The 17710-nt window shown below is 40.1% G+C and overlaps 1 gene segment (V, D, J or C); it reads right to left on the minus strand.

Annotated features, from left to right (window-relative positions):
- LOC129675415 (immunoglobulin kappa variable 4-1-like) overlaps nucleotides 1–16775 on the minus strand; it is a 53985-nt gene extending 37210 nt beyond the window's left edge. The window contains 2 exon segments of the V gene segment in view: nucleotides 16194–16513; nucleotides 16713–16775. Of these exon segments, the coding sequence occupies nucleotides 16194–16513; nucleotides 16713–16761 (369 nt within the window).
- Nucleotides 16776–17710: the final 935 nt, after the last annotated feature.

Below are 17710 nucleotides of genomic sequence, written 5' to 3' on the forward strand. Positions count from 1 at the left end.
GTATAGACTGTCAAAGCAGATGCTGAGCCTGATGGCCAACTGATGGGTAGAGTGAATGGAATTTTATGTAAGAAGTGGGAAATAGTAAGAGCTGGAGGGGACGGGAACTCTACAAGGAGAGCATAGAACAAGATAATTTGAACACAGGGAACTTCCCAGAAAATCATACTCCAATCAAGTACTATTCGTGGAGATGACCTGGAACCCCTGCACAGGTGTAGCCCATGGCAGTTCAGTGTCCAAATGGGTTACATAGTAATGGGAAGAGGGACTGCCTCTGACATAATCTGATTGGCCTGCTCATTGATCACTCCCCCCTGATGGGGGAGCAGCCTTACCAGGCCACAGTAGAGGACAATGCAGCCACTTTTGATGAGAACTGATAGACTAAGATCAGAAAGAAGAGGAGAACCTCCCCTATCAGTGGACTTGGGGAGTGGCATGCATGCAGAAAGGGAGGGAGGGTGGGATCGGGAGGGGAGGAGGGAGGGGCTTATGGGGGGATATAAAATGAATAAAGTGTAATTAATAAAAAAATGAAAAAAAAAGTGTAAAGAGAGTGCCATAAACAACAGAAAGCACTTGATTTGGAAGAGTGAGCTAAAGTGGCTGATTTTTTTAAAAGCAGTCCCCAGGCTTCTAGTATGGCAGCATTAACTTATTTTTGTTCTAATTCAACTATCTGTATAATCTTGACTTATGTCAAGGTTACAATAAAAAAATAAAATTGTTCTTCCACAAAAAAAAAAAGAAAGTAAGGGTAGAGGGGAAAAAAGAGAATTGAGGTTAAATGTGTTCAATAATACATATTTTAAAAGCCACTGTTATCCTGAAGGCAGAGAACAGGGCTTCAGACATTTGTGCTATTGTTTCTTAAATAAACAACAAACTAAGATTCAAAGAGCAGCCAAGAATTCACTCTGTGGTTATCATGGTAGACATTAACTTAAGACTGATATCAGAAGACCTTTAATTTCAAAGCAAAGGCAGCAAAAACAACATGTATCCTCCCCACAACATCAGGAGATTGAAAGAGGGGTCTAAATCTGGAGAAATGCTATCAGAAAAATTGGATTTTTTCATGAACTCTTTTCTTTTTTTATTAATTACACTTTATTCATTTTGTATCCCCCTATAAGCCCCTCCCACCTCCCCTCCCATCAGAATGGTTAATATAAAAAACTCAAGTGACAATACATACTGGGGAAGATGTGGAGAAAGCAGGAGCCTCCTTCACTGCTGGTGGGAATATAAACTTGAACAACCACTTTGGAAATCAATCTAGCACTTTCTCAGACAATTAGGAATAGCGCTACCTCAAGATTTAGCTATACTATTCTGAGGCATATATTCTAGATGCAGTTTGAGGCCAAGCTCTCTCTAGAGGTTTGTCTGTCTCCAGTTCCTTTCTTTCCAGCCATGGCTGCTGTTGTTGCTCTGAGCTGAGCTAAACCAGCCACAGTATAAGGAAGCCAGGCTTGTGTAACCTTCCCAGTACATCTTAGTGGCATCCGGTTTTGTTATATTAAGTCTCAGGTCTGCTCACAATAGGCTGTCTTTTGCTTCAGGGCCTGTTTAAGAGTCTCTCTTAAAGAGACAGTAATTGGCCTGGGAGGTTTTTTTGGTTTTAAGTTTGGGTAGTATTACTGAGAGCTTATTCCTCCCACCAAATTATGTTAAAGTATGATTGAAAGGGTGTGGATACATAGATTAGTTGGGCTCCATGTATTGTGGGTTATTAATATTTATTATTTATTTTTCTTTTAGTTAAGCAGCAGTTATTTCTAAACCTGCTGTATACCCAAATCACCACATAGAGTAGGATTTATTTAATTAATCTTGAGCACAATGTGGGCAATAGTTACTCCAAATTAAACATCCGAGCCTCCAAAATTTCCTACCATTCAGATTTCACCTGTTATACTTGCTTTGAGTCATAGCTTAGGTCCAGTTCAACTCTCCTTGTGCTTTGAAGTCCTGTCCTGTTTACTCTACCAGTCTTCCCTCTCACTTTGTTCTCCTCCCCTCCAGACCAGGATGTGCCATCCTATTTTCTTCATTGCACAGCATTGACTGGTTATTTAATTGAAAATACAGTGAAGAGATGTCACATGTTTACACAAACTTGAGACAGGTGATGCTTAGAATAAACATCACAATGCAATGTCTAGATTGAAACCAAATACTTGGATAGAGAAATCAGCATTTACATGAACAAGGGTAAATAGTATACATTCCAAAAGAAAGTTATACGAACATCTCACTCAGGATGATCTTTTCTAGTTCCTGCCATTTCCCTGCAAATTTCATGATTTCCTTGTTTTTAATTGCTGAGTGTTATTCCATAAATGTACCACAATTCCTGTATCCATTCCTCTGCTGAGGGATATCTGGGTTGTTTTCAGATTCTGGCTATTATGAATAAAGATGCTGTGAACATGGTTGAGCAAATGTTCTTGTATACTAGGGCATATTTTGGATATGTGCTTAAGAGTGATAAGCACATATGTGATAAGAGTGATATGTGCTTAAGAGTTACTCAAAGCTGGAGTTTGAGTCAACACCATTCCTAATTATCTGAGAAAGTGACAGATTGATTTCCTTAGTGGTTGTACATTTTAATTGGAACTTATTTTTCTGTGTTTGGGGATATAGTTCAGCCAACTTATCCTGGAAAAATGCTGATTAATTGTGGTCTTGAAATCTTCCACATCCTTGATGATTTTCTTAATGCATTCTTCATCAGCAAGTGTGAAAATCATTGGACAGGAAGGATCAGGTTTCTGCTCATGACAGCATGAGTGCTTGAGTCAGGAGTTTCTCAGAGTCGCAACCTTTTGACTGTTTCAAAAGGTTGCAAAATGAAAAGAGAAAGAAAAATGATTGTACCAACATCCTCACTGGTCTTGAAAGAAAATTTTCTTGAGTATGCAGATGAGAACGCAGCCTTGATAATACCTTGACTGTGGCCTATGAGAGCCCGAGGAAAGGATCCAGCCATACCATGCTACTATATCAGGACATATCGGACCTATGTCTTTTCTACGCTGGTTTATTTTTCATAAAATTTAAACGCAAAAGTGTGGGGTGTATGCATTTGTACTTTTGTTGACTCATTTCATATATTGCTTTCTTAATCAGTTTGGCTCAGCTTTGATTTATATTCTTCTGTAGCAGACATCAGAAGAGCTCTGCCAGCTTGGTGTGTCCCCATTCTCTTGGTAGATTTGCTTCTATCATTTGACTCTCGGCATGTGTATGTCATTACCAGTTGGTGTGTTTCTTGAGAAAACAGACTTAGTTTTTTAGTCTAGTCCAACATCCGTGCACCTTTATTTCTGTTTTGCAGGGCTGGATAAGATACTGATATGTCTTTTCCTGCTACCCAGTGTCCATGTATTCTGGTCATGGTATCACCATTTTTCTGTGCTGTCACAATTCAGACACCTTTCTTCTTTCTCTCTATATAGTATTTTTATAGTATCTTCGGTAGTGCTGTCTTAATGGTCATGGTCATGGTCTTTTCCTTAGTTTGTGATTTTCTTGTAATGTCCTTATTACTCCCTTAAATTTAAATACAATTTTTCTTTACATACCTACTTATTTGTCAATTTCCTATTAGGATGAAATATATTGTTTCATGCTCTTCTGCTCTTTAAGATTCTGAATGGGAATTCAGAAGTCATTCTGATATATTTGCTTTTGGAGTTGAGTTCTGTATGGCTTTAGATTTTATCTTAGCTCTTTTATATCTTACAGTTCTTAGGACTGCTCTCTTCATCATATGCTAGAAGTCTTTGACACACTATATATATAGTGTCAAAGAATACTAGTATATGTATACATATATGTACATATACATATATATTTAGAAATATATATATATATATATATATATATATATATATATATATATTACCAAATTATTGATGTTTTGTTTTTTGTTTTTTTGCTTCAACCTTGATTTAAGATATTCTTTCTTCCATTTTATTTTTTTCTATATAAGGCATTGAAATTTTAATTCCCAGCATATCAATTGTTTTTTCTCCTCACCTCACTTTTTCTGCCATGTTTCTGATTGTTTTTTCTATCTTGCTTATTTTTATTTATATATCAGTAACCTTCCTCATACCTTTGAATGAAATTTCTTTGAATCTTTTTGATAATTTGTCATTTCACGAGTACATTTTTGAAATCTTCACCCAAATTTTTACCTATTTCAATATCTTTGAGTTGAACTCTTGAGGGAATTATGATGCTTTGAAGTCATTATTTCAGACTTGAGTTTTTATGAGCTGTGTTTTTGTAGTATGATTCATATATGTTGGTTCAAGTACCCCTTTTGGTTAATTTGTATTTTTTTTTAAATTAATGACTTACCCTCAAGGGTTCCTTGCCCAGAATCACTCAGAGAACCACTCAGTATTAAGGTATCTGGAGATTTTCATCAGTTTCATGCAGACTGTAACACACTTGTGTCTGCCATACCTCCAAATGATGTTAAATAAGTTGTTCATCAGAATATGGAAAGGTATAGAGTCTGACCTTTCTTTTTTTCTACTTAAACTCATAATTGTTCAGAGTGATAGCCTTGCTGGTTGGGAGCCACTAGTCACAATAACTGAAAAGGAGAGGAGCCTTGTATTTGAACCCTGAACCTCCAGACTTAAGGTCTGATGCCTTGCTAACTGATCTTTTTGACTTTTTGGTTCTTAAGCTACAGGAGTCACTCTTCAGCTAAGGGCTTCTATTTTTTTTTTAAGATTTAAATTTTTTTTTATTCCTTGAAATTTTTCACTTTTAGTTTTATACAAAAATTTATTCACTTTGTATCCCCGCTGTAGCCTCCTTCTTCTTCTCTGCCCAGTTCCTCCCTCCCTCTTGTCTCCCATGCCCCTCCCCTAGTCCACTAATATAGGAGGTCCTCCTTCCTTTCTAGCTGACCCTAGCTTATGAGATCTCATTAGGATTGCCTGTATCTTCTTCCTCTGTGGAGGGGCAAGGCTGTACCCCAAGGGGGCGGTGATCAAGAGTCAGCCACTGAGTTCATGTCAGAAGCAGTCTCTGCTCCTTTTACTAGGGAATCTGCTCTAAAATGAGCTGCCTATGGGCTAAATCTGAGCAGGGTTGTAGGTCCTTTAAATGAATGGATGGTCCCTGGTTGGAGTATCAGTCTCTGCAGGCACACATGATGCGTTAATAAAAAAGGAACTCGCCATTGGGTGAGTGTTAAATGAATGCTGCATCTGGATGATGGATATGAATATAAGAAGCTAAACAACAACGAGGATCCTAGGGAAGATGCTTAGTCCTCATTCAGAAGGGCAAAAAGGATAGATATAGAAGAAGATGGATCAGAACAGGAACCTTCCACAGAAGGCTTCTGAAAAACTCTACTGATCAGGGTATTAAAGCAGTTGCTGAGACTCATAGCCAAACTTTGGGCAGAGTACAGGGAATCTTATAGAAGAAGAGGGCTATAGAAAGAGCTGGAGGGGACAGGAGCTCCACAAGGAGATCAGCAGAAGCAAGGAATTAGGGATTCTATTTTTTAACAGCAGGCTGTCCTAATTAAACAGACAGGGCCCCTGCCTTTCCACTCAGTTTACTTACTTCCAAATGCTAGAGCTTGGGCTTTGAAGCTTTTGACTGCTTGGAAAGATGGCTTTGGCCAAGGGAAAGTCTTGTTGGAGCTAAGTGCTCCAGGTGGGAGAAACAACTAGAACTATAAAAAGCAATCTCAGCCCCCATCTTTCAATGAAGCTACCTTGCATAGCAACGTGCTGGAAGCCAGGAACTTGACTGCTGGAGCCAAGAAGGGATTCTGGACCGTTTATCACTACCTACTGGTTCTGGAGGAGCATACCATGTCTTTGAGACAGGGCTCAACACTGTGGATTCTGTACCATGGGATTCTTCCCTAGGAACCTGGCTCAATCCAAGCTCAGTTGCCTCAATTGTTTGTTTTTGAAGAGCTAGGCTGAAATGGCTGCTAGCTGGCAAAGGCTTGGGCTTCATTAAACCTATGATGATGGCATTGATTTTAACTAGCATCTCCTCTATAGAAACTGCAGCAAATACAGGCTGTCCTCAGGGAAATATCATTCCTGATCAGCTGTTGAGGCCATTTCCATTGTATCATCCCAATGATCACATAAATAGTCTTCCACATATTGATACACACATCAGTAAACAAAACAGAAAATGAGCTCCGTACAGACAAATTGACATGCATTCATGTAACATACATACAAAACAAAAACAAAAACAAAAACAAATGAACACATTTCTTGCAAATACATTGTTAGGATAGTGGGTGATGTTCTACCTTGGTTCATAAATCACACTACTACCAGGTTCCACTTGGGAGTTTTTATTAGGGGAAGAGGGACAGAGTCATAACGACTGTCCCTGGGCAAGTCAGGAAAGAGAAAGAGAGAGAAAGAAAGGCAAAGAGAAACAGAGAGAGAGAGAGAGGGAGAGAGAGAGAGAGAGAGAGAGAGAGAGAGAGAGAGAGAGAAGGAGAGGGGCAAGTCCTTTTATAAGGTGACCCAGTACATTGGCAGAAGTACTAGGTTTCAGGTGGTCAGCAGGTGGTCAAATGACCCCGCCAATTATGGAGTGGCCTCACAGATGCCTGATGTCCTGCTTCTCAGATCCCCTGGGCGAAGGCCATAGAGATGCCTGCTTACCAAGCCCAACACACATGCCTGCATGTCCTGGTCACCTTCCCAGGTTGAACGGTGGGCACAAAAATGCTAGAGACTGGGAGTCTCAGTCGGGAGAAAAACCCACAGGGAAGGAAGAAAATTGGACTGGCCTTGGTTCACTCAGTCTTTCCCTGGAAAAGGTCACGCAGAATGGCGGGTGTGAGCTGCCATCACTGAACTAGGCTCTTGCTGCTAGCACAGAGACTTGCTCCACGCCCAGCTCTCAGTCACAGACAGATCTGTGTGCCCCAGGGCAACAGAGACTGGGGGTCCCTGTTGGGAGTAAACCCCACAGGGAAGGAAGGAAACAGGGACCCAATTAGGTCACCCAGTATATCCCTGGAAAAGGTCCCACAGACCAGCGGGCATGCATGACACCAGCCCAGAAACCTGCTGTGCTCCACCTATTCATCACAGACAAAACTGTTCACCCCATGGAACCAGACACTTGGAGTCCTCTTCAGGAGAGATCCCCCACAGGGAAGTAAGCAAACTGGAGTGGACTTCGGCAACCCAGTGTATATCTAGAAAAGGTACTGCAGACCTGCCCATCCCAGGGACTTGCTGTGCACCAGCTAGCCTGCTGCTACCAGGAGAGCAGTACTCACTTGCCACAGATTATCGCTTGGGTACTGGGGCACAGAGCCCCAAACTAAGACCTACAGAAGCTTGGGATCCCCGAGATCAGCCCCAAAGATATTGCTCCAAGGGACAACCAGTTATTCCTAAGTAAACCAACCAAACCACGGGACACACAGGTTACAGCAGCAGCTCACTAAATTTACAGCAAGAAACCCATAGCAGGGCAGCTGTCTCCAGGACATCTCCAGGTGAAAGGAGAGCCCTCTCTACTAACAAGGACCACAGTTACCACTCAGGTCTGTTCTCCTGAGCTGAACTGTGGTAACTCCTGAAAAACACCAGTCATACAGTGACCATACCCAAAAAGCTGAGAAGGCTTCCTTCAGGAAAAACCATCTTCTGACCAAGGGAATTCTCTCTATCACAGGATTTCAGGAAGCACCAGAAACTAATACCCAACACCTAAGATAGTCCAATGGGTAGAGGCCAGCATAAAAGCTCAACCAACAAAAGACAGAGTGATATGGCATCTCCAGAATCATGTTATCCAGGGACAAGTATCCCTGAGCTCCCAGCATTACTGAAATTCAAGAAGATGACCTAACATCTATGCTCATGAAGAGGATAACAGAGGAAACAAATAAAATGCATAAAGACCTAGAGGAAGATAAACTCAAACACATTATGGCACTCCATAAAGAAACAGAGGAAGATAAAAACAAACAAATTATGGCCCTCCATAAAGAAATGGAAGAAAATAAAGAAAATCAGATTACGGTCATCCATAAAAAATACAGGAAGTTGCAGCCAAATAGTTTGTGGCCTTTAGAGAGGAAATACTTAAATCACTGAAAAAATAAATGAAACAGAGGATTGTTCAAACAAACAGCTGAAGGAAAAACAGGAAAATACAGTCAGACAGGTGAAGGAAAGCAACAAAATGGCTCAAGATCTGAAGATAGAATTGGAAAAATTAAAGAAAACACAAATGGAGGAAATTGTGGAGAGAAAGAACTTAGGGAAGAAAACAGGAACTACGGAGGTAAGCATAACCAACAGACTACAAGAGATGGAAGAAAGAATCTCAGTTGTGGAAGATACAATGGAAGAAATCGATGTATCTGTCAAAGAAAATGTTAAATCTAAAAAATTCCTGACACAGATTATCCAAGAAATTAAAGACAACATAAAAAGACAAAACCTAAGACTAATAGGAATAGAGGAAAAAGAAGATTTCCTCCTCCAAGGCCCAGAAAATACCATCCTGAAAGGCAAAGAGGATGGACATCAGAAAAAAGAAGAAAACAGGAAACAAACTAGGAACCTACCACAGAGGGCCTCTGAAAGCCTCTGCAGTGCAGATTGTCAAAGCAGATGCTGAGCCTGATGGCCAACTTCGGGCAGAGTGAGTGGAATTTTATATAGGAAGTGGGAAATAGTAAGAGCTGGAGAGGACAGGAACTCCACAAGGAGAGCAACAGAACAAGATAATTTGAACACAGGGAACTTCCCAGAGACTCATACTCCAACCAAGGACTATTCATGGAGATAACCTAGAACCCCTGCACAGATGTAGCCCATGGCAGGTCAGTGTCCAAGTGGGTTACCTAGTAATGGGAAGAGGGACTGCCTCTGACATAATCTGATTGGCCTCTTCTTTGATCACCTCCCCCTGAGGGGGGAGCAGCCCTACCAGGCCACAGAAGAGGACAATGCAGCCACTTTTGATGAGAACTGATAGACTAAGATCAGAAAGGAGAGGAGAATTTCCCCTATCAGTGGACTTGGGGAGGGGCATGCATGCAGAAACGGGAGGGAGAGTGGGATCAGGAAGGGAGGAGGGAGGGGCTTATGGGTGGATACAATAAAAAAGTGTAATTAATAAAAAATAAAATAAATAAAATAAAAAAAGAATACAAGAGGCCAATAAGAATACAAGAGGCCTACAGAACACCCAATAAATTAAACCAGAAAAGAAAAATCCTCCTGCCACATAATAATCAAAACAGTAAGTATACAGTGAAAAGAAAAAATACTAAAAGCTGCAAGGGGAAAAGGCCAAGTAACTTATAATGGCAAACCCATCAGAATCACGCCTGAATTCTCAAAAGAGACTATGAAAGCCAGAAGGGCCTGGAGGAATAACATGCAGGCCCTAAGAGAATACAGATGTCAGCCCAGGCTACTATACCCAGCAAAACTCTCAGTCCTCATAGAAGGAGAAAAAAAGATATTCAATGACAAAAACAAATTTCAACAATACCTACACACAAATCCAGCATTACAGAAGACACTGGAAGGGAAAATACAACCCAAGAAAATTAACTTCTGTCAAGAAAACCAGGAAATAATTAACCTTACTACACTAAAACAAAAAGCAACCAAGCACACAACCTTATGAACAGAGCCAACATCAAAATCAAAGGATCTAACAGCCACTGGTCATTAATCTCTCTCAATATCAATGGACTCAACTCTTCAGTAAAAAGACACAGATTAACAGAGTGGATAGGTAAACAAAACCCAGCAATCTGTTGCATATAAGAAACACACCTAAGTCACAAAGATAGACATTACCTGAGGGTAAAGGGCAGGCAGATGGCTTTCCAAGCAATTGGACCTAAGAAGCAAGCAGAAGTAGCCATTCTAGTATCTGATAAAATAGACTTTCAACCAAAACTAATCAAAAGAGATGGGGAAGGACACTTCATACTCATCAAGGGAAAATTCCACCAGGAAGACATCACAATCCTGAACATCTATGTCTCAAATACAAGGGCACCCACATTTGTAAAAGAAGCAATGATAAAACTTAAAGCACACACAAAGCCCCACACATTAATACTGGGAGACTTCAACACCCCACTCTCAACAAAGGACAGGTCAACAAAACAGAAATTAAACAAAGAAACCTGTAATAGAGGTCATGAATCAAATGGACCTAACAGACATTTACAGAATCTTATACCAAAACACAAAAGAATTTGCCTTCTACTCAGCACCTCATAGAATAAAGCTGGACCTCAACAACAACAGAAATAGCAAAAAGCCAACACACACATGGAATCTGAACAACTTGCTACTAAATAACAGCTGGGTCAGGGAAAAAATAAAGAAATAAATTAAAGACTTCCCGGAATTCAATGAAAATGAAGGCAGCACATACCCAAACTTGTGGGACATAATGAAAGCAGTGCTAAGAGGAAAGTTCATAGAACTAAGTGCCTTCAAGAAGAAATTCGAGACAGTGCATTCAAGCAACTTAATGGCTCACCTAAAAACCCTAGAAAAAAAGAAGCTGATACAACAAAAAAGAGTAGACGGCTGGAAATAATCAACCACAGGGCTGAAATCAATCCATTAGAAACAAATAAAACAATTCAAAGAATCAATGAAACCAAGAGCTGGTTCTTTGAGAAAATCAACAAGATAGACAAACCCTTAGCCAAGATAACTAAAAGGCAGAGAGACACCATTCAAATCAACAAAATCAGAAATGAAAAGGGGGACATAAATACAGACACTGAGGAAATCCAAACAATCATTAGGACTTACTTCAAAAGTCTGTATGCCACAAAATTTGAAAATCTAAATGAAATGGACGATTTTCTTGATCAATTCCACTTACCAAAGCTGAATCAAGACCAGCTAAATCAATTAAATAATCCTATATCCCCTAAGGAAATAGAAGTGTTCATTGAAAGCCTTCCATCCAAAAAAGCCCAGGACCAGATGGTTTTAGTGCAGAATTCTACCAGACCTTCAAAGAAGAGCTAACTCCAGTTCTCTTCAAACTATTTCACAAAACAGAAACAGAAGGAACACTACCAAACTCATTCGTTGAAGTCACAGTCACCTTGGTACCTAAACCTCACAAATACCTAACAAAGCAAGAGAATTTCAGGCCAATCTCCCGCATGAGCATTGAAGAAAAATATTCAACAAAATACTTACAAACCAAATACAAGAACGCATCAAAGATATCATCCACTATGCCCAAGCAGGCTTCATCCCAGCTATGCAGGGGTGGTTCAATATACGGAAATCCATCATTGTAATCTGCCATATTAAGAAACTGAAAGAAGAAGACCACATGCTAATCTCCTTAGATGCTGAAAAACCATTGGACAAAATCCAACATCCGTTCATGTTTAAACTATTGGAGAGATCAGGGATACAAGGCACACATCTAAACATAGTAAAGGTCAATATACAGCAATCGTATAGCCAACATCAAACTAAACAGAGAGAAACTTAAATCAATCCCACTGAAATCAGGGACAAGGCAAGGCTGCCCACTCTCTCCATATCTCTTCAACATAGTTCTGGATGTTCTTGCTAGACCAATAAGACAGTTGAAGGAGATCAAGGGGATACAAATCAGAAAGAAGAAGTCAAAGTATTACTATTTTCAGAAGATATGATAGAATACCTGAGTGACCCCAAAAATTCTACCAGGGAAATCCTACAGCTGACAAATACCTTCAGCAATGTGGCCGGATACAAAATTAACTCAAAAAAATAAGTAGCCTTCCTGTATACAAAAGACAAAAAGGCTGAGAAAGAAATTAGAGAATCAACACCCTTCACAATAGTCACAAAGGACATAAAGTACCTCGGTGTAGCCCTAAACAAGCAATGTAAAAAAATTCAAGTCTCTGAAGAAAGCATTAGAAGATATCAGAAGATGGAAATATCTCTCATACTCATGGCTTAGCAGGATTAACATAGTAAAGATGGCCATCTTACCAAAAGCAATCTACAGATTCAATGCAATTCCCAGCAAATTACCAACACAATTCTTTACAGACCTGGAAAGAAAAATTCTCAATTTCATATAGCAATAACAAGTCCCAGAATTGCTAAAACAATCCTCTACAATAAAAGATCTTCTGGAGGTATTTCCATCCCTGATCTCAAGCTGTACTATAGAGCAACAGTTATAAAAACTGCATGTTACTGGCACAGAAACACAGTGGTGGATCAATGGAACCAAACAGAAGACCCTGAAATAAACCCACACAAAAATGGGCAACTGATCTTTGATAAAGATGCCAAAACCATACAATGGAAAAAAGACAGTATCTTCAACAAATGGTGCTGGTCTAACTGGATATCTACATGTAGAAAAATGCAAATAGATCCATATTTATCACCCTGTACAAAACTAAAGTTCAAGTGGATCAAAGACCTCAACATAAAACCAGACACATTAAATTGGTTAGAAGAAAACGTTGGAAAGACCCTAGAACTCATTGGTACAGGAGACAACTTCCTGAACAGAACACCAACAGCACAGGCTCTAAGAGCAACAATCAATAGATGGGACCTCGTGAAACTGAAAAGCTTCTGTAAAGCAAAGGACACTGTCATCACAACAAAATGACTGCCTACAGATTGGGAAAGAATCTTCACCAACCCTTTATCTGACAGAGGGCTAATATCCAGTATTTATAAAGAACTAAAGAAGCTGAAAAGCAACAAAGCAAGTAATCCAATTAAAAAATGGGGAACAGAGCTGAACAGAGAATTCTCGATAGACGAATATCGAATGGCAAAGAAACACTTAAAGAAACGCTCAACCTCATTAGTCATCAGGGAAATGCTAATCAAAACGACCCTGAGATTTCACCTTACACCCATCAGAATGGCCAAAATGAAAATCTCAAGTGGCAACACATGCTGGAGAAGTTGTGGAGAAAGGGGAACCCTCCTTCACTGTTGGTGGGAATGTAAACTTGTACAACCACTTTGGAAATCAATCTGGCGCTTTTTCAGAAAGCTAGAAATAGTGCTTCCTCAAGATCCAGCTATACCGCTCCTAGGCATATGTTCAAAAGAGGCTCAAGTACACAAGTCAAGGACATTTGCTCAACCATGTTTGTAGCCGCTTTATTTGTAATAGCCAGAAGCTGGATACAACCCAGATGCCCCTCAACTGAAGAATGGATGTAGAAATTGTGGTACATCTACACAACAGAATATTACTTAGCAAGGAAAAACAAGGAAATCATGAAATATGTAGGTAAATGGTGGGACCTGGAGAGGATCATCCTGAGTGAGCTGTCCCAGAAACCGAAAGACACACACAGTATATAATCACTCATATAGTCATATAATAAACCTACTAAAATCTATACATCTAAAGAAACAAATCAAGAGTGAGAACCATGACTAACATGTTCAATCCCCATTCCAAAAGGCAAAGAGGATAGACATCAGAAGAAGAAAACAGGAAACAAGTTAGGAAACTGTCACAGAGGGCCTCTGAAAGGCTCCGTCCTGTAGACTATCAATACAGATGCTGAGACTTATGGCCAACTGTTGGGCAGAGTGCATGGAATCTTATGAAAAAAGTGAGAAATAGTAAGACTGGAGAGGACAGGAACCCCACAAGGAGAGCAACAGAACCAGAAAATTTGAATACAGGGGTCTTTCCTGAGACTCATACTCCAATTAAGCACCATGCATGGAGATAACCTAGAACCCTGCACAGATGTAGCGCATGGCAGTTTAGTGTCCAAGTGGGTTCCATAGTAATGGGAAAAGGGACTGCCTCTGAGATAAACTGATTGGCCTGCTCTTTGATCACCACCCCCAGAGAGGGGAGCAGCCTAACAGGCCACAGAAGATGACAATGCAGCCACTGCTGATGAGACGTGATAGACTAAGGTTAGAAGGAAGAAAAAGGGGACCTCCACTATTAGTGGACTTGGGGAGGGGCATGGGTAAAAAAGGGGGAGCTAAGATGGAATCAGGAGGGAAGGAGGGATGGGCTTATGGGAGGATACAAAGTAAATAAAGTGTAAAAAAATAAGCCAAACAGAAAAAAATGTTCATGGTAGGTACAGAGCAGTAATAAGTCATGTCATGTGTAAACAACGTCCATGTCATAGGTTATAAGGCCAGACAGTTATTTGTATTTCTATGCATTAAGAGATTTTTTTTTAACTATCTCTGGATTCACAAGTTCTTCTAAAGTTTAAAACAATAATTTCTAGATGCCCTAATGCACAATGAGACCCACTGATCCAAAGGAATGTTTACTTTGGGACAATAAATCTGTGTCAAGCCTAATCTCTCTCTGGTGAGATGTATGTACTTAGCATCTAGAGGCTCACAGAAGTTTTCATTGTAGCTCTAAATTTCTATCAACTATCTAACTTGTTAACTTTAATCATTTAAATCAAAAAAGGACATGTAGAAAATCATCATAAGGCACTATGAAATCATTAATTCATTTCAACAGCAGTAAGTCTTCATAAACATCCTGCAGGAGATCTCCTCAACCAGGACAGGTAAATATGCAAGGATCGATAGCAGTGAAGCCTCTTTCACATCACGCCAGAGTTTTGAGAAATACAGTAAAAGCAGCACTGAAAAACAGGGTGTCAGTTACAGGAAGAAAATCTAGAGGCACAATCGCTGCCTCAGATTTACCTGTAGTGTAGTCTTGGGAAATAGAAAACCTATGTGGCCTTCCAGAAATCCCAGATGTCTCCTGAATCCCTTTCCCTGAATGCCTCCTGACAGAAAAAAAAAAAAAAGAAGTAGCAGGAAAGGGAAATCAAAATGAAGGTTAGTGCATATGGTCAAAATACATGATATATTTGAAGAAATGGCTTTCATGAAATTGTGGTCAATGAGTTAACACCCATAAAAGACTGTAGGGGACAGCAAGATAACTCATATAACAAAGAAACTTTCAAACCTGATTTTGAACCCCAGAAACGAAATGGAAAAAAAGAGTCAGGTCTAAATTGTTCTCTGACCTCCACAAATATGCCGCGTCACATGTGCACCTGTAAATATGCACACACAGACACACTACTGCACACACAGAACACTACTGCACGCTCACAGACACACTACTGCACACACAGACACACTACTGCACGCTCACAGACACACTACTGCACACACAGACACACTATTGCACACTCACAGACACACTATTGCACACTCACAGACACACTACTGCACACACAGACACACTAATGCACAATCACAGACACACTACTGCACACACAGACACACTCATGCACACTCACACCCAAGCAGACAAACGTAAAAAACTAAAATGTAATAAAAATTAAAATGCTTTATGGAAAGTAAAAGAATAAACAGCAGATATGGGCACCACGAAGGAAGGAGGGAAAGAAGGAAGGAAGTAAGGAAGAAAGTAAGGAAGGAAAGAAGGAAGAAAGGAAGGAAGGAAGGAAGGAAGGAAGGAAGGAAGGAAGGAAGGGACGTATTATATAATCTAGAAAAACCAAGAATATACCCTTTCCTAGAGCCTCCAAATTGAAATCAAGTTTTCCATCACCATTGCTATGTTGGGTATCAGAACTCCAATACTGTAAAATGAAAAATGCCTTACATTGAAGCAGCAGAGTTTGTAGTCCTGTGTTAGAGAAGGAACACAAAGATAATACCGAGTTCTTTTTTGCATTTTCATATAAAGTTTATGGGTTGGCTCTTTGTTCACCTCCACCTGAGGGAGGAGCAGCCTTACCAGTTCACAGAGGAAGACAAAGAAGGCAGTCCTGATGAGACCTGATAGAAATAGGGTCAGATGGAAGGGGAGGAGAATCTCCCCTATCATTGTACTGGGAAAGGGGCATAGGAGAAGAAGAGGGAGGAAGGGTGGGATTTGGAAGGGCAGGGGAGGAAGCTACAGCTGACATAAAAAGTGAATAAACTGTAATTAATACAAAAATTTGAAAGAAGACAAAAGAATCATTGAATCCATAATTTAATATAGGGCTCTGTGAACTTTATCATCATGTTTTCAGGCACACCTGCTATCACACAAAAGGGGGAAGTGTGCAGGGCCAGGGCTGTGTGTGGTGCAAGCAGCTGGTGAGACTCTCAGGAGGTTTGTGTTGGAGGCTGAAGCACTGTGGGAGGATAGCTGCGATACTGCATACAGTAGTAAACTGCCAGGTCTTCAGCCTGCACACTGCTGATGCTGAGAGTGAAATCTGTCCCAGAGCCACTGCCTGTGAAGCGATCAGGGACCCCAGTGTACCGGGTGGATGCCCAGTAGACCAGAAGCTTAGGGGATTGCCCTGGTTTCTGCTGGTACCAGGACAATAAGTTCTTTTGGTTGTCACTGTAATAAAGACTCTGACTGGACCTGCAGCTGATGGAGACCTTCTCTCCCTCTGACACAGCCAGGGAGGATGGAGACTGGGTCATCACAATGTCTGCACAGACACCTGCAATCAGAAATACACAATGAACATGCTTATAGACACAAACACAGATTGTAAAAACAGTTGAAATTTGCCATTTAACATATTTTTACTCTCATCTTGTCAAAGTTTTATTATGTAAGAAATACTGAGCCTGGCACACTCTTAAGTTTTTTGTCTACAAAGAAGTGACTCTGCAAAGATTATGTTTTGAGTTTCTTACCAGACACCCAAAGCAGCAGGGATAGGAGGACCTGGGTCTGTGACTTCATCTTGCTCCCCCTGCTGTCTGATGCAGTTCAGTTCTCACTGCAAAGACCTGGTTTATAAATTCTCAGCACCTGGGCTGGGTTGTAGGGGCCTATGCAAAGCAGTCAGCAAATACAAAAGCAAATGCCTGTGCAGTGTCTGTGAGTGTAGCTGGTGTCAATCAACAGTCAAAAATAGTATTAGGGGAAGCATGAGCAATCACTGAAAAAGGTTGCCTTATAGCTCTCAAACAGAAAAGTAGTAGGTGCTCTAACAGCAGATCTGGGTTAATTTAAAATCCAAGACATTTAAATCAATTGACTTCTGTAGAGGTATTAGTAGAGGCATCTCAGATTGACAGTTTTTGGGAAATGATAGGATATGTTTAAAAAAAATCACAACAACAACAACAACAGAAACAGAGTAAGAAAACATGCCATAAAAGAAAGAAGAAAACAGAAGGAAAAAATGAAAGGAAGAAAGAGAATTGAGGCTAAATGTGTTCAATACTACTCATCTCCCAAACCATTATTATACTGAAGGCAGAGAGTAGGGCCTTAGTTTTTTGACTTCCAGTTTCTTAGATAAACTAGGGACTAAGATGCAAAGAACATTCCAGAATTAACTCTGTGGATATCCTGGTGGACATTAATTTAAGACTGAGATCAGAGGAACTTGAATCTCAAAGGAAAGGAAATCCAGCAAAAACTGTCAAGTATCTTCCCCACAGCTTTAGGAAATTAAAAGAGGGGTCTAAATCTGGAGATATGAAAAAGGAAAAAAATAGATTTTTCATGAAGTCATTGCTATAGACCAACACTGCTATGAGTTTTTATTCAGGAAATAAAAATGCTTCTGTAATTTAGAAATTAGCTGTAGTGAAACTGGATTAAGATTTGACTTCCTGAACAGTGGGTCTCTCTGGTAGGGGACAGAGCCACCCTAATCTATATAATAATTTTATAGAAACCA

The sequence above is a fragment of the Psammomys obesus genome, unplaced genomic scaffold (genome assembly GCF_907164565.1).
Source record: "Psammomys obesus unplaced genomic scaffold, mPsaObe1.curated_primary_1811, whole genome shotgun sequence".
Lineage (NCBI taxonomy): Eukaryota > Metazoa > Chordata > Mammalia > Rodentia > Muridae > Psammomys > Psammomys obesus.